The 19,108-nt window shown below is 35.9% G+C and overlaps 1 protein-coding gene across 2 annotated transcripts in view; it reads left to right on the forward strand.

Annotated features, from left to right (window-relative positions):
- The window catches only part of LOC106874084 (folliculin-interacting protein 2), an 80,504-nt gene that overhangs the window by 25,998 nt on the left and 35,398 nt on the right, over positions 1-19,108 (forward strand). For both annotated transcript variants that reach the window (XM_014921679.3, XM_014921680.3), the window contains exon 2: positions 10,965-11,088. In XM_014921679.3, coding sequence (XP_014777165.1) covers positions 10,965-11,088 — 124 coding nt within the window. The remainder of the gene's footprint in view (positions 1-10,964; positions 11,089-19,108) is intronic.

Raw genomic sequence — 19,108 nt, forward strand, 5'->3', positions numbered from 1 at the left:
ACTCGCTTTCTCTCCCTCTCTCTCTCTCTCTCTGGCTAGATATAGCTGGCATCGAAGAAATGCATGCATGCCTCTGTGTGTGTGCGTGTGTGTGTGTGTGTGTGTTTATAAGACATTTGAAGTAGCAGGCATGCAGTTGGAAGGAAATAAGACAGTGGAAGAAACATGCTGCATGTGGAATAGTTAACATTGATGGAATGGTGGGTCATGGAGGAAGGTAGACTGGTAAGGGGAGGCAGCCAGGTGTAGCTGATTGCCAAAACAAAACAAAATAACTGTTAAAATACATAAAAGAGGAATCTTTCTTCTACTTCTCCAGAATTATGTAGCTATAATAATAATGATAGTAATAATAATAATAATAATAATAATTATTATTATTATGATTATTAAAGGAATCATTATCATTGTTATTATTATCATCATATCAGTCTGAGAGGCTAATTTAATGGTGTATTGATTGGAATAATTTCAATAGAAGACCCTTGGTATCACTGTCTTGTCTGTCTAGATACAGCCTGGCCTTCTCCATCGCTTCACTCTTCAAACGTCAGAATCTGTCTACCAATAATTTGGTAACTTATCATTTTAGGTCAGTTTGACACTCACACTTAGATATTTAAGTTGTTTTTATATATATATACATACCATTTTTTTTTTACTGTCTGGTAATTATTATTATTTGCTTTTTCTTTCAAATTTATTTAAATGTAACTTAATTTATGTATTTCTGGTAAATATATTTTTGGAAGTTGATTTTCTCAATGCTTCTGTTAAGGTTATTTCTGATATTTGGTTTGATTTTAGTGGCTTTTGATAGTGTCATTGTGACACAGTCAAGGTTTAATACCACTGTTATTGTGCACAGGCATGAAGCACTGAATTTCCTCCACTTGTCTGTTCAGTGAAAAGTAGTTACCATCATCATCATCATCAAAAACATAAACAAGTCTTTCTTATTTTCTGATAAATATCTGAGCACCTAACATATGTGAAGCAGTATTCATCATCATCCTAGTCATCATCAACAACAATAGCAATCTTATTAATTTCTAATAAATACCTTGTATCTAACATGTGTAAAACATGCTGAATGAATATTTGTTCATGTGACTTTCAAGTCCAGGTGTTAAGTCTTTCCCTTTCTTTCTTACACACACACACACACACACACACACACACACACACACACACACACATAAACAGCTTGGAAGATATAGCTCTGTTCAACCAAGCAGGGAGGCAGCTGAATACAGGATTTCTGCTGGAAATAAGGCTGTTTGGAAGTATGCCAAGGAAAGTTAACTTCAGACACAACCAACTTGCTTGTTGGCTGTGAGAATAAGATGGTGAAACGATAATAATAATAATAATAATGATAATGAGGACGAGGAGGAGGATAGTCACGGTGGTAGCAGTAGCAATGATGGCAGTAGTGATAATGAAGAAATGATTGATTTGAGTAAAAATGTATTCCAGCCTTTTCATATTGTGCTTTTGTGTAGAGCTGAAGTTGGGGAAGTTATGCTTTGAGAGTAATCACTTTCTGCCTCCTGAAACTACATTTACGCATACATACCAGGTTTTGTGGAAGCTTCTACAATTGATACTCTTACAGGACCATCCTCTGTGTGTATTGTGAGTTTGCTTCAGCTGATATCCTTCAGTTTCCTGATGTGAAACTGTGACCTGGCTTTCATAGATAAGAGACACTTTGAGAGGAAGTTCATATGGTGGCTTACATTAACAACTCAAGTGTCTTCACTAATTTACCATCAGCTATATTTACTCCCCACCTTTCTCCTGATCTCTCTCCACATCTTTATTCAAATTGGTCTCAGATTTTGCTATCTCTGTAAATTTCTCTTTACAGCCACCCCATAAGACATTTCTGCAGTCACCCCTACTCTATGTCACTTCCAACACTCTGATATTGGAATCTTTTTTTTACCACAATTACATCCCCTCAACACACTTTTTATTCAGTCTTTTCCCTATTACATACTTATCCCTATTACACACTTAGGGTTCAGACTGAACCCTAAGTACTTTTGCTTAAGCTGGTTTTTGACTAGGTGTTGGTATGAACATACAAGAAATCTGCTCTGTCTCTCCATACTAAAGAATTTGATAGTATAGTTTGTTGTCCCAGAAGTAATTTGGTAAGCAACTAGTGTCCTGTGTAGGGGAGTTAAACATGTTTGGCCTCGGGCCTGATTAAACCATGAGCTACATTGAAACAGGAAAAGAAATAATAAGAAAAACTTCCATTTAGCTCAGTGTGTATAGACAAAGTGTAGTGGAAATAGATCACATCTTTTTGTATATGAATTCTTAAGCTTCTTTTCATTAGTTAAGGTAATAAAGATTTCCTAAGATGTACTGATTTAATTAATTGGAACCAATGTTAATCAAGACTCTAGTTGGACTCTAAGTGTAAGCTTGCAACAAATACTTTATAGAATATTTTGAGGAGCCAGACAAAATATATCTTGTCTCCGGAGTAATATGATGAAAAAAAAAACAAAAAACAAAAAAACAATGTCTAGTGTACAGCACAGTAAATTGTCTCTGACAGTAACTAGTGTATAACATACACTAGTTACAGTGAGGTAGGTTGCCTGTGTAAATAATGACCACACTAAAGTTTGAGTTTTCAAATATTTTGTTAATGTGCGTTGTTATATTTGCAAATGTACATTGAATAAATTTATAGAACAAAGTTTAGTGAACGTAACAGTTCGGTATCTTCTGTATATAACTTGCTGGATAATATGAAAGTAGTGCAAGGAATTTAAATTACTGCATATAATTAATGTGTGTTACTCAACACTACAAGTTAAGGTGGGTGCCTTTTGTCGAGTATAACATAAGCATATTATATAAGAAAAGTGGAGAAGAGACAGCAACTTGCTGAGGCAAGCAACAGATTCTCCTAGATGACAAGTAGCTCTCTGGCCTGAGATTGAATAAGCAATAGAGGTAGGAGTCTTCTGCATTGGGGGAAATGTAACATGACCCATATAAACTTGGGATATCTTTGCTTAAAGTAGATTATTACCTTCAGCCCAAAAGTGGTAGAATTATGAGCCAAACTGTTTAGCAGGAAAACTTATACATTACCTTTGAAGGTTACTGCCTCACCCATAAGTCAGTTGGTGCTGGTTGGTTGAGCAGTATTCATGTACCTTTCATGGAAATACATTAGTTTGTGGTTTTAGACTGAGAAAATCTGAGAGCTACGGTTCAAATCTCAACTAGGATCTTGTTGCCACAATAATTAGTGTATGATATGGTCAAAAGTGCATGATGTAGTAATTGTTGCCTTGTGCATCACATACTAGCCAGTATATGACAGTATTTTGTGACATAGTAACTAATAGTCTTAGCACAGGCATGACTAATGCAAAAGTTTGTTTGGAAAGTATGTTTTTTTTTGTTTTTTTTTGCAAGGCACCTTAGGCAAGTATCTTCTACCAACCATGGGTTGACCAAAACCTTGTGGGTGATAACTGTGGAGGTTCATTAGATGGCCCAGTGCTTCTGTCATTAGGGTGGTAAGTAGTTCCTTAGCTTAACACTACCATCACTATCTGGCTTTCAGGTGCATTTGGCAGTCCACTCTGTTGCAAGCATTCAGGCCATGTCCCCCCTCAGACAATAACCTTTTTCTTCATCAAGTTTCATGAAATATTCTGTTGTGTCAAGTATTGTAGTTGGCTTGAATGAAACATTCAGTTCTTGCAATCAAGAAATGGACTGACAATGTGATGAAGATTATGGTGATGGTGGTTGGTTGTGGGGTGAAAGACTATATTGATAGGGTTGGTGTAATGTTACTAGTGGAGGTAATAGTGATGCTGGGGTGGGGGTTGAGATCATGCTGACAGTGAAGATGATTTATGTTGCAAATAGTTTCATTTCAAGAAGTTTCTCATGTGTCATGGTGAAGATCTTACATAACATGATGGAATTCTGCAATAATGAAGTTATGCTCTGTTCATTAACAGAATCACGGTGGTACAGGTGGGGGGGGGGGCAGATACATTACAAACTACTATCATCATTATCGTCATCATCATCATACTTCCACTACTACTATCATCATCATCATCATACTTCCACTACTATCATCATCATCATCACTTTCTTAGAAACAGTTCTCTAATAATTTAAAGATTTAGGAAGCCATTGAGGCAAGGTTTCATGTAAAAAGACAAAATTCTTGTCAGATCTACTGGAATCAACATTAATAGTTAATTAGTTTTTTTGTTTTTTTTTTAATGTTCATGAGTACTGCATCCCTCCTTTTATGTGAAAACCATTCAGTTGGTTGGTATAGAGTCACTCATCCACACATTTCAACTTCTGGCCTCTGTACATAGTCTCCCCACTTTAACTTTTCTACTACTACTGCAATAGTTTCTATTTCTTCGAGTTGGCTGGTTATATATTTTTTTTACCAAACCTATCTGATATATTTACTGCTACTCTTCTCATTATCCATACTGTGCCTACGCTGCCCACGCTACACAATAATCACCATTTCCAGTTCTACTTTCCTTGCACATCATCCGTGTAGAGTCCCATCTTCAGCCAGGTGATGATTTGCAGTTGTTCAAGATGTATGTAAATTGCTTTGCTTTTGCCAATGTTGGAGGGCCTGACCTCATAGCCACTGTACAGCATATATTTCAACGTTGTTGTTTTAGTCCAAAGTCAGCTCTGATCAAAAGTATTCTCATCATGATAACCCTGTCTAATATTTAGATAAACCATTACAAGAACTACATTATTCAATATGTCATTAGAAGAAAAAAATAGTTGAGAACAATATAAAGGAAATTTGGTTGATATATTTAGTATGTTAAGTGAGTGCATAGTGGCTCCCTCATTTACTTGTCATATATTGAATGGTTGTGAGTGTCAAAGAGTTTGATGCACCTTTGTGACTTCTTCATTAGTATCTGCTCTTTTGTGTCTTAGTTTTTCATTCAACATTATAGGAGTGCTCTATTGATACTTATAGGTGAAATATCTTAAAATTAAGTTCTTTGGGTATTGATGTTATAAAAATAAATATTTATTTTAGTTTATGTCCAGTACTAGTAACTACTTTTAAGCCTGTTGTCAGGTTTCATTCTTAAATCAACTAAAAAAAAAAAAAAAAAAAAAAACATTTTTTAGTTTCAAATTTGTATTAATTAGGAATTATAGTGATATTAATGTGTGTGTGTAATTTAGAAACATTTTGGTTATAACAATCATCCAATGTGTTTGTGTGTGTATTAATTATGTGTTTATGTATGTGAATTAATATATCTGCATGTGTTCCTGGAAGGGTGGTATCACTTATCAGTTTACAATAGTTAAACAATGTGATGATCAGATAGGCAAGGTCACATGTCAGAAGTAATTTGATAGTGGTAGTGGAGAAGTGTGATTGTGAAAAAATGATTAACCATCACAAGACTTGGTCTTATGATCAGATATTGCAGCATTTGGTTGATCAAATCTCGACTGGCATGTAGTTCACATGATCAACTGGTCTGGTACATCTAATGACGCCACAATTAAAAACTGTGCAGATATTTGTGCTGTTGGCTTAGTACTTTTCTGTAATTGAGACCGCTAGTCCATGAGTTACTTAACTGTATTAGAAATCCAAACAGTTCTACATCACATGTCAACCACTTAGATGTCTTTCTTGTACACTATTTTATACACTCATACATAAACACATATATGCATAATAGAGGAATGAATACATTGGATAATGTAGTCCTAGATAACCACATACAGGATGAATGGTTAGTTCTTTGATCAGAGCATCCTTGACTAGGATTGATCTGAAACTAATCATCAACAAAAATATACATTCATTTATTTTTTTATACACACTGTCATACAGATACACAGCATGCACCATGCTGCATATACACACATGCCTATATCATTATCACCATCATCATCATCATCATCATCATCATAAAGGTCACTTTTCCAAGCTCTCTTATCCCTCCCCTGTTTACTGTATCATTATTACTATTCTGCTGCTTTTCCCATTTTTCTGCTGTCAGTGGTCTCCTGCTCAATCCTGCCACTCTCAACTCATGCATCATTTGTCTACTCCACCCCTTATCTATTAGTCACTACATTCTTCTTTCAAACCTGCTCAATCTTTATAGTTGTCACCTGACCCCCTCAGCCTTTCCTCATCTCTCACTCCTCCATACACACTTGCAATCTCCATCCATCAACACTCTTGGTTCCTTTGTTGTCACTCACTTCTATTCACCTCATCCTTTGAGGATTTGTTCAGACATCACATTACCACTTTTTTTTTTAAATCTCTGTCCAGCTCCATCTGATCACTACCAGCCTCTCTTCTAATATGTAAGTGGTCCTGTAGCTCCTCTACTGTAAGAAACTTGTACTATTCTGGCCCTTTCTCCCATGCTTTAGTTCCTTGCTTCTAGCATAGAGTCACTCCTCTTAGTATCCATAGTATTGGAAGCTGTTTGGTGACCTCCTTAGTGTTGCTGCTATGGAAAAAAAACACCTAGTACATGCTGTAGTGGAACATTGACATTAAATGATGATGATAGTGATATTTTAAACACACATGTAGTTGATGAGCTTCTTTCAGTTTCCATGTAGCAAATACACCTACAAGACTTTGGCCAAGCTATAAGTAGAAGACACTTGTCCAAGTTGTCATATATTGAGACTGGAACTGAAACCTTGAGATTGCAAAGAGGACCTCTTAACCAAGTAGCCATTCTGCAACTATTTGTTATCGTGAATTTTATGTCCACTTTCTACATTGGTATGGGTTGGCTGGGTCGCCATAGGGTGGTGCTCCTACTTGTCATATGGCTAGATTAAAATCACTAGAGAGGTTGTCTTGTTCAACAGTCATTGTAGAAAAAGAATATGATGGGAGAGTGCTTTCTGTTATAGCACGTGCCTTGTGGAGAGTATTCAGTTATGTAAGATAAGTTGACTAAAGATTAAGGAGAAAAAACAGGAGGTTGATCAATAACTACAGAAAAGCCTGAAATGGGTGGGTGAAAGGAATAGGTGTCTAAGTGTAACATGTACACAATAACTAAGAGTATGTACATTTGCTCAGGTTACTGAGGCGGGGAATAGGAGAGAGAGAAAGAGCAATGACATCAGAAGAACCAGAATGATTGGGTAAAGAGAACATGAGTATGGTGAGGAAAAGGCAGGATTGTTTAAGGGTAAAGTCAAGAGTGATTAGCAGTAGCAGAGGCAGATGAAGGTTAGGGTAAGTGATGAAGTAAAATCAAGAGTAGATGATGGATAGCAACGAATGTTTTTGTTTACAGTCAAAGGAAAAAGTACACAATGCATACATTAGTCTGTATATTTAAGTAGATGAAGCTTCTTGAATCATTATTCTGGGTTGCTGTTTATTCTGATGATTGAAGAAAATAATATTTAAGTAAATCTATTCGCAAACACATCAAACCATGATTAGTCACCAATACCTGATTCATCCTGGCACAGTTAGTCATCAGGATTGGATTGATTACCAAAAGACTGTTAGAAAATGTGCCGCATTTCCATCTATTTAATATTATATGCAGAACATTTAATATTATTCATTTATTCACATGAAAACATGTTATTTTCATGTCTTCAGTATTATATGTGTAAAATACACAAAAGAAAGTGACTGTTTAGTTTACTCTAAGTGGTGATGAAACAATGTTTTGTTTGTTTATATATGTGGTCATCTTTGAAATGTGTGATAAGTCCAACATGTGGGAAACAGAATTAAATAGATGACTGGATGCATTTAAATTTATTTTTTTATCTGTTTTTGAATATTTTCCTTATATTTTGTCATGCTGCTTTTCTTCAATTGTCTGAGAATCAGTAACATGAAACTCAGTAACAATTTAAGAATTTTAAACTTCTCTAATAATAATAATTGTTTCCGGCATTGGCACAAGGCCATGAATTAGGTAGGGCATGGGAGGGGTTAATTGATTATATCAACCCCAGTACTTATACTTTATTTTATCAACCCTTGCAGAGATGTGAAGCAATGTTGACCTAAGTGGGGTTTAAACTCAGAATGTAAAGAACTAGAACAAATGCTACAAAGCATCTTACCAATCTATCACCCATCAAATATTGTAATAATAATGTATTGGTCAAAAAACAGTAAACTAAGAACACATGATAATAAGGGCATTTTTTGATGAAAGGAACAGAGTTTTAACATTTCAAAATAAATAAATAAATAAACTGAGAATGTTTAATAGTGAAGTGTGTGTGTAAAAAGAAAATTCTGAATGGTATGTATATATTATCATCATCATCATTTAATGTCCGTTTTTTATGCTGGCATGGGTTGGACAGTTTGACAACAGTTAGCCAGCTGAAGAGCTGCCCAGGCTCTGTCTCTGTTTTGACATGGTTTATACAGTTGGATGCCTTTCCTGTTGCCAACCACTTTATAGAGTTTACTGGGTGCTTTTATGCAACACTGGCATTTGTGCGTTTATGTGGCACCTGCACCCACAAGCCTGCAAGGTTAGGAATGCTCAGCTGGAGAGGGATGCAGGAGATAGCCTGTATGCAAGGACAACCACACTTTTACTTAGCTTGACGTGTCTTTTCAAACACAGTAAACTGCCAGGAATCACTGTTATCCCTTCTGTGAGTCCCAGTGTTTGTAGATCCTTTCTCACCATTTTGTCCCACATCCTCCTGGGTCTACCCCTTCCACATGTTCCCTCTACATTTAGAGATTGGTACTTCTTGATGCAATTGTCTTCATTCATACGCATTACATGGCCATACCAGTGCAGTCTTTTCTTCTGCATGCTAAATCTGATGCCTCGAATACCCAGTTTTTCTCTCAAATCACTTACACTATGTTGCATATGTACACTGATATTACCCATCCAGCAGAGCATACTAGCTTCATTTCTTTCAAGCCTTTACATATCCTCAATAGTCACAGCCCATGTCTCACTGCCATGTAGCCTAGCCATTCATACACAGGCATCATATAACCTGCCTTTCATTCTGAGGGAGAGGCCTTTCATTACTAACAGAGGTAGTCTATTCTTATTCTAGCAGAATGTTGTTTGTCTCATGAAAGTACTGACATTGTATTTTAGCATAGAGGACAGGGAATTGAGAAACCAAAAGTTGGTATGTCCTGAATGAAACACACTTGCACAGTGGAAGTAAACTCCTGTCCAAATATATTCACTTCTTGAGGAGAAGGAAGAGGAAGAGGAGTAATATTGGCTACAGCTGCATGAACAACTAGAGAAATGCAACTGTTACTAACTATGCTACACCAAACATGTGTTCACATAAGGAAACTATGGAAGCGGTAGCATTTCGTTATCAGAGATGTGTGTGTGACATTGACTTCAACAACAATAACAACCACTTTTAAGAGGTCCATTATTTGTTTGTGGTTCTCAGAAATTCTTGTATATGAAATTTATTGAAATGTAAAAAAAGCATGCTCTGAACTACTTATACTTTTTAGACTGAACAACTTTCCTCCCAGAGGCCCAACATTGGTTGGGATGACCAGTATGTGAATAATCTTCATGTTTTACATCAGGGTATCCTTCATTTAGACAAACATTCTAAAAAAACTAGGGGTCCATCACTCTTAAAGTGATTTTATGATAGGCTTGTTCACTATTTCAAGTATTTCTATATCCCTACACACTATTGCTAGCTGGTCATTAACTTTATGCTAGTCTCATCTGTCCTTTGGACAGATCTTGTTATCTTGTTGGGTTTCTAGTAACTCTACTCACTAGACTAGTCTGATTGGTGTTCTGGTTTATTCATGGATGATCTGATCTTGTTATAAGGTTGTACTGGAAGGATTACATGTTACCACTAGCACTCAGAATTATTTAATACACCTGTTGAGATTGGAAAAGATAGTGTGCTGAAAGGAAGAGTAATGAAATTGAAGGCCAGTGGTATATGTCAATATGGTGAGACGAAGGAGTAAAAGAGTTGAAGGGTAGTAAGAAAGCCAGAAAATGGGTGATGACAAGGAAGAACGAGTCACGGGTAGCAAATAATATGGGTGTTAGGAAGTAAAACTGGTGGATGTCAATAAAGGAGAAATGATTGGTGTGTGTATGCATGTGTGCGCAAGCACACACAAACACACACATACCCCGGCTGTACTTAACAGAAAGCTCTATTACATCCTGTTGTCCTTCATAATTTTATCACTAAATGGATTTAAGATACTGAAAACTTTAACAAATAGCAAATAACCACCTAATGGTTAGTAAACCATATCTCTTTCAGGTCACCAAGCCTGCAATATATCTAAATATCTGTTATTACTGAGGCTGCTGCAGGGATCTATCCTATGAACCACTCCTTTTAATGTTCCTGCATCTCTATGAGACAAAAACGTTGCTATTTATTCAAACTAAATAACTTCACAACCTGACCTTTGAAAATAAGATCTTCTATTTGCCCTTTGCAAACTATACCTTCTTCATGATGACTAGATTTTTACACCATCAACAATATATGAAGCAATGAGGGAAGCTCATTGTTGTTAGTTATTGACCTATTAGAAATAGCAGTCGTCTGAACACTCTTGGTATCACCATCTGCCATGTTTAAAGTAGAATGACATATTGGATAATGTAGTCTTTAATGCCCTGAACCTTGAAAATGAATGGGAATATCATAGGGCTACTTCAACTGGGTTGACTAGGGTTGAAATATGAACATGAAACACTTGTAAGTGATCGACTTAATCTCACTTTACAATGTTTAGCCTTCAGGTAAATCCAGAATGACACTCTAGAACCTGACCTTTCTCTCAGTAGACTAGCGTATAAGAATATGAAATTACTACAGTGATGGAAATATTTATTCTTTTGCTTTTATTTATATATATTTTTTTCTCTTAAATCTAGATGGATTTCCCCTGAATTTGACAAGAAGCAAGTCCGATTAGTTGTGTACCTGGACAGTGACCTGCGTGGCCGTCAACTTTTGTTTGATTCAAAAGCTTTCCCACAGATGGAAGACAACAATGAGGTATGTCATTTGTTTTGTTAACCACATTTCTTATATAGAGACCAGTGTTCAGATGGTGATTATCTCTTTATGATTGTTACATACATGTATATGTATGTATGTGTGTGTGCATATGTGTGTACATTTAAACACACACACACACTGAAATTTGATTCATTTACTAACAGACAAAAGTGCTTGTGAAGCTAAGGCACTAAATAAACTATTATCTGTAATACCAACTAACTTATACTTTGATACAACAATAGTGTTACTGTCTAGGTTTTTTTTTTATATACTTATTGTCAAAGGTGAAAGGGTAGTGCCTATGCCCATTTTACTTTTTAGTCAAGGGACAGTCTCTGAGTTCATGGGAAAAAAGAAAAATGTCTTTATATCCTCAAGCCTAAGACACAAGCATTCCTGGCTGGAATGCTTATGTCTGAGTGAACTCTGCTAATGACATCCAAGAGCCAAGTAGTGGTATTAGTAGTAAAGTTCCATCCCAAGCCATGTAAACTCATTGTGTTAGTTTCCCAGTTTCCATGGCATATATATTCCCAACCTGGACAGGATGCCAGTCCATTGCAGGATTACTCATTTTTGCCAGCTGGACTGGAGCAACGTGAAATGGAGTGTTTTGCTCAAGGACACAATGCATCACCTGATCCAGGAGCCAAAACCACAATCTCACAATCATATGCCCAATACCCTAACCACTAAGCCATACACCTCCACAGTGGTGATATGAACCCTTTAGCATTGAAGCCCATCAAATCCAACCCAAATATTCCATTGGTTTTATGTTCAAACTGGCCAAATGCAGCCTCTCATACCTACCCGATAATGTTGTTCTAAAAATAAACAATCACATCAAGATCTCAAAGCTATGAGACAATGCATGATTAATTCAAAATAGATAAGCATTACATTTGACTGAGTAATCTGAACAGTAAGGGGTTAAATGAATGCTGGATTAAATGTGTATTTTAAACAAGGCACTTTATGCTACATGAAAATAGCCCACTGCTGCTATTTTAATGGCTCAGTAGTTTGCAGTGGCAAATGGCATCTCAAAATACATGTTTTCTTTGAGTTAACATATCATTAACAAATATTGTGTTAAATAAAAATTCTTCATCTATGTTAATTTGAGAAATATTGTGTGTGTGTGTGTGTGTCCTTTTATGCAAATCTTTCCATGTTTGCATTGATGTGATGGTTTATTTGTTGGAGCCATTGTTTTGGCATCTGCTTACCTTTCCTTCCATCTACCATTCAAGGGGAACAGGAAAATTATAGCTAGCAGTTTTTTTCTACCTTACTTTGGAGCACAACACAATGGCTGTGGTAGTGAGATTTGAATTCCTGATTTTAGCCTGGCCAGTACTTAACTTAACTCACATTGTGCCTTAATGTGTGTGTGTGTATGTATAATATCACTGCATCACAGTGACCATGTTTATCTGGATTATGCATAACAAATGGTGGCTGTGTGGTCAGAAACTTGCTTCTCAACCACATTATTCTGGGTTCAGTCCCACTGCATGGCACCGGGCAAGTGTCTTCTATTATAGCCTCTGGCCAACCAAAGCCTTGTGAGCAGATTTGGTAGACAAAGTCTGAAAGAAGCCTGTTGTATGTGTGTGTGACTTTGTGTCCAAACTTGTCCCCAACCACCGTTGACAACCGGTGTTGGTGTGTTATGTCCCTGTAACTTAGCAATTTAGCAAAGAGACCAATAAAATGAGTACCAGGTTTTAAAAAAAAAGTACTGGGATCTATTCATTTGACTAAAAATACTTGAAAGTGATGCCCCATCATAGCCACAGTCTGAAACAAGTAAAAAGATTAAAAGAAAGATGATGATTGGTCAAATATACATTTTCAAGGGTAGGTTTTAATAGTGTAGGATACTGATTCTCAGAAAATATGAACTGCAAAATCTGAGTCCTAGAAGAGACTTGGTAAAATTGAATTGAAGACTGTTGGGCAAACAATGGGAACTGAGTGAAATGGATACAATGCAGTTGGATTCAGAAAACATCTGTATAACACCATTCAAGCATGGTCAGTGCCAGTACCACCTGACTAGCATGTAAAAAGCACCCATTACACTCTTGGAGTGGTTGGCATTAGGAAAGGCATCTAACTGTAGAAACCTTGGCAAATCAGATTGGAGTCTGGTACAGCCTTCTGGCTTGCCAGTTTTCAGTCAAACCATCCAACCCATGCCAACATGGAAAGTGGACGTTAAACAACGATGATGATGATGACCTGACTGTTCTTTGTTGAAGATGTAATGGTACTCTAGAGTGTAGAATGTATTTCTGCAAAGGTGCAGTATTAGATAATCTTATGTTGTTTCTAGCTGTCCCTGGCCATCACTACCTTTACTACTCATCATCATCCTTTAAAGTTCGTTTTCCATGCTGGCATGGGTTAGATAGTTTGACCAGAGCTGGCTATCCAGTGAGCTGCACCATGTTCCAGTTTGATTTAGCTTGGTTTCCATGGCTGCATGCCCTTCCTAATGCCAACCACTTTACAGTGTGTGCTGGGTGTACTGGCATGAACACTTTATGTGGCACTGGCACAGAACTTTTGCAGGCCAATACTCTTTACCAGGGGATGCAGCTTTAACACTTCTGCTGGGGTGGACGGGTCTTGAATACTGTTTAAAATATCTCATGTTAGTAACTATATTTAATGGTTTATTTCCCTAGACATGTCTTCTCCATCAGACTATCGCATGTTATATAGGAGCCATATTTTGATGTTCCTTTATTTAGATGTAAACTTCATCCCAAATTAAGCATGGTCATTTTGTCATCTCATCGTTTCTGAATAAGTGTGTTCCATACTACAGTATTGTTCATATATCAAAGATGGTGTTACTGCTACATGCTAAAGGCAGCATCCAGAAAATAAAAAAAGGCCCTCAAACTGATTATCAAGGCTTCACTTGTAAACAGACTACCCCACAGTAGCACATTGATGTACTGTTTCCCCCCTCCCCGCTCTCTTGTATTTCTGTAGCAACAGTATCTACTCTCAGCTAGTGAACTGCTTTTCTTGTTCTTATCACTCCTACACTAAATAGTTTGATGTCTTCTAGAGAAGCTTCATATCCCAAGAAATAATTATTTAAAATTTAGTAAGAATTCAGGTGAAATAGTGAAAGAAATATTAGCTGGGAAACATTAGCTGTCAACCTATTGATGTGTCTTTCATTTTCTAGTATTAGTTTGAAGAAGCACTATGTGATTTTTCTTTTCAGATTTCCTCCAACATACACCACACTGACAAAATTACAAAATTCTCTCTCTCTCACGCGCGCACACACACACGCACACACACACACACAGTATGATAATCTCCAAACACACCTTTTACCAATTTGTTACACATTTGAAAATTATACCACTCAGAAAGATATATCTTGACAAAGCTTCAATAATTGTTACATTTATTTTAAAAGACTCCTTTTGCTATGGGGCCTCCTGTTATGATTATAAAACTGGTTACTCTGCTTTTCTGTTTTTTTTTTTACCCCAGCAAAATTTTCGAGAAGCATATTTCAATTATTACATGAAAGTGAGCTTCATAGAAAGGAACTCTTCTATAATGTGGGGTGTTCTTCTATACTGTTATTCTGGCTGTAGAAAAATCCTTTGTTTCATCAACCATTTGACTATCTTGATTTTACATTTATACCTACAATTAAACATTTACATTATTCAAACAAACTTCTGTATTCACAACCACATACACATTTATCTATTCATGTCTTTTCCCAGAATTATATTCTCGATTTTCATCTTTATTTGTCAGTCTGAGGAACATGATCCATTGTTTCTCAACATTTTTTGTTCCACTCCTTTCTTCAATTTAAAACCAAACAAAACAAAACCAAAACCAACAAAATGTGCACTCCATCACCATGAGCATATAAAGCTAATACAAAGCATTTCTATTCAAAAGTAGTTTTAAAACTTTATTGCGGCTTTTATTCATTTGTTAACCTACTTACGACTGATTTACTGATTTTAAAGTAACTCATGTTACACTGAGATATTGCGACACCCCATCTTGAGATACATGCTCTAACCATTTCATCTTCTCCTGATTGGCTGATAGAAATAACAATGTAAAGGCAATAGTTGATGTTCAGTATAGATTGTTTTATAGTTGTCTTTATTTAGATGAAAACATGGACAAGATTGTAATTCCAAAGGGTTGGTCAAAATGCTTAGTGGAATGGTCTGGGCTAGGCGAGGGATGTGGAGAGGCAAGTACAACAAGTAGTTTTAAGTAGAAGCTGGTATTCAATCAGTTTGTTTGCAAAGTGTTGTAGTACTAGTAGTAAAGATATAGAAACTACTTGAAAGTATTTTGATTGAAGCCCTGTAGGCTTGTCAATGAAATGGATTGTCCATAAAAACTAACCAAAAAACATGATCCAATGTGTAAGTGCCTGAAATGTGTGTGTCTGGGTTGCGTGTGCCATCTGAAGACAGGAAGTGCTAATGAAAATCCAATTGAATAATTGGTTTCTCCACTTCTCAAGATACTTAAATGTTTTCTATGTTCCAAATTATTTCTCTTAGATGATGCAGTTTCCATCAGTCGTTTGAGACAGTTTTTGTCATCACCCATTTGTTCGTCATCATCATCATCATTATTTAATGTTTGTCTTCCATGCTGGCATAGGTTGCACTATTTGTCAGGAGCTGGTGAGCCAGAGAACTTTATTAAGATCTACTGTCTGCTCTGGCATAGTTTCTACTGTTGGGTACCCGTCTTAATGCCAAACACTTTACTGACTGTACTGGGTGTTTTTTATGAGGCACCCATTTTTATACTGGAAGAAAAAAATCCACTAAAAAAAGGGATTATATATATATATATATATATATATATATATATATATATATATATATATATACGCATATACACACATTGATGATATGTGTATAGTTTGATCCATGCAGACATGGAAAATCGAACATTATATGATGATATAAAATCCCACTAAACATTCTGCTCTTTGTATCATCATCACCTCTGTTAATAACATCTCCCATAAGTGTTGTTATGGTTGTTGTGACTAAGATGTGTCACATCATTCACATGCCTTTCTGTGTTTTACATCTGTTTTTATATTTCAAATTTTTCTGTACCATTATGGATTGGACAGGTACTTATTTGAGGAAGTATTTTTATAATTGAATACTCTTCCTGTTGCTAACTCTATACTGTTTTATAAGCAAGGGTATTTTTATTCCACTGCTTCAAGAATGCAGAGCTAGAGGTATGATGTTCACCAGGAATGTAAACACAACTATTTTTTTTTTTTACCTTTGCAATCAGAGACCTCATGCCTAGAAGTGAAAATGACAACTTTCATGCTCACACATATGCAGGTATACACTTAAATACATATAGTTTCCACCTACCAATTTCATTCCTAAGGTCAGTTCTTGACAGTAGTAGAAGACACTTGCCCCAAGGTACTGCACAGTAGAACTGAACCTAAGCCCTTATTGTTGTAAAGTGAACTTCTTAACTTCACAGATGTGTTTGTGTCTACTTTTCTGAAATAAAGTTATATTGACATTGATATCTTTTAAGTTACTTCTACAGATTTTCTCTCTTTGATTGCATTGTTGACATAGATGTATTCATATATAAAGTACCATAGCTTTCTAAATGAAAATAGTATTACAACAGTCTTAAAAACCTTGGTTCATTAATTCTTTATCGAAGACAATCAGTAATATGATAATTATGCTTGTTGATGTTTTCAAACAACCCTAGGATATAGTTCTCTCTCATGTCCTAGGTGAACCACTTATATATAGTCAACTTAGTGATACAACAACTACATGCACATATACATTACACACACAAATATGCATTGTTGAATGCTTGAAAACTGCTTCTTAAGGGCATGGTTTTGGGTTCAGCTGCACTGCACTGCACTGCACTTTGAACAAATGTTTTCTGCTATTGCCCCAGGCTGATCAAAGCCTTGTGAGTATATTTTTGGTATCTGGAAACTGAAAGAAGTTCAGTGTGTGTGTGTGTGTGTGTGTGTGTGTGTGTGTGTGTGTGTGTGTGTTTATGTATATATGTGTTTGTTTGTTTCTGTGTTCTATGGAATTTGGTATAAGCTGTGATGATGCCACTTCTGTCAACAACTTACTTATTTTACCTTTGTAAACTTATTAAACGAGAGATTACTTTACCTAGAAAAATGACGATGGTGATGATGATAATGACTGCTGGTGTGTTTGAGAGAGAGAGAGAGAGAGAGAGAGAGAGAGTGCATATGCACTCACAGTTTAATTAATGTCAGTGATATGGTTATGAATGCCCGATAAAATTGTTTTAATTAACTGAATTACAAAAAATAAGTAAGAGTGATATATAATAATATATTTGGGCTTTAAAATGGCTAATATGTCTCTTCTCAAGGTGTATCAATACTACTTTCATGCTTTCAACATATAATTTCAAGTCAAATTACTTGTCAAACAAATACAACTGTGATGCAGACAGACAGAGAAAAAGTTGACTTTGGTTACAAAAAAGGGGAAGAAAGTACTCAATACTGTTAGGTGAAGTGGAATAATATTTAAGATTGAATATTCAAAGTTGAAAGTGTAAGTTGTTACTTGGTGTTTTTCATTTGTGATCCGTTTTTGCACCTGGACATTGGGAATGTGAAACTCAGGGTTGTAATTCTTGGACTCAGCTTTGAATATCTACTTTGTATTTGTGTATGATAGAGAGAGAGAGAGAGGTGGGGGCTAAAATACAGGTTCTTCATTATGGTTTTAATGTCTGATAAAGTGATCAGTTGGAGGTCTAGCAAGGTGGAACAGTTATGGGTTACCAGATTGGGCTACAACATACAGATTAGGCTACTTTTCAGACATGCTGTTACTACCATGTGTTTAATTGGGACAGCTTGTAATTTTAAAATTGACCTTCAGGTAATCATTATGTAATTTTTAGTTTACTACAAAAATTCTCGTTTTGCACTACTTTGTGAATACAATCTACTACTTTTTTGCAAATGTGTTATTTTTTGTGAAATTGATCTGCCAATTGTGGCTCCAGCCAATGAGTTTGGTAGATAGTGTGTGGGTGGGTTAGAGTGTGAATGGTCATGATGTCAGTGTATAAGGTCATGACGTTAGCATACAAGTACGTGAGTTATATTCTACAAGAGTGCTTTAGTTTACACCAGATTAGGAAATGTGTGCGTGTGTGTGTGTGTGTCATGGGAAACTAACTGCTGACTCTCAAGTGTGTATCATTCTAGCAGACACGATTTCCTGTCCAGCAACCCTACAGAAACATTATTAAACAACATTACAACTATTTTAGACATTTATCACAAATTTCTAGCTCAACAAACCAATTTCTGGAATTTTTCTGACTCCTCCATTTTTTTTTTTTTTTCATTGAGTTTGATAAATTTTTATATATTTATTTTTACATGAACATTTTCAACTCAACATTAAACAATGAATTACTGTCAGTTCACTAACTAGCCACTTAAAACTCTGCGTGTGTGTGCAAGAGATAGATAGATAGATAGATAGATAGATAGATAGATAGAGTGAGAGAGAGATACCTAGCAATGAATATTATGTCAACATAATCAAATATGAAATTATTCTGGATTGTAATATGTAAACAACAAGTAGACCAAACCATGACACTGTATCAACCAATAAGAGCTATATAGTATTCTATATACACTAACCTTCTTCATCTTTGTCTCTAACACCCCCACACTATCAATATTTAAATGACACCAACCAATAAGACCTATATAATATTCTACAGCAACTTTTTTTATAATGGTTTACTTTTGGCTTTTTACTTTAACGTGTGGCTCACATCGAAATATCAGACATGTCAAATCGTCCAACCCATGCTAGCATGGAAAGCAGACGTTAAACAATGATGATGATGATAAGAATATGCCCTCATATCCATCACTGATAATGCTTATTGTAAGCAA

This window comes from Octopus bimaculoides, chromosome 2, assembly GCF_046866305.1.
Source record: "Octopus bimaculoides isolate indiv1 chromosome 2, ASM4686630v1, whole genome shotgun sequence".
Classification (NCBI taxonomy): domain Eukaryota; kingdom Metazoa; phylum Mollusca; class Cephalopoda; order Octopoda; family Octopodidae; genus Octopus; species Octopus bimaculoides.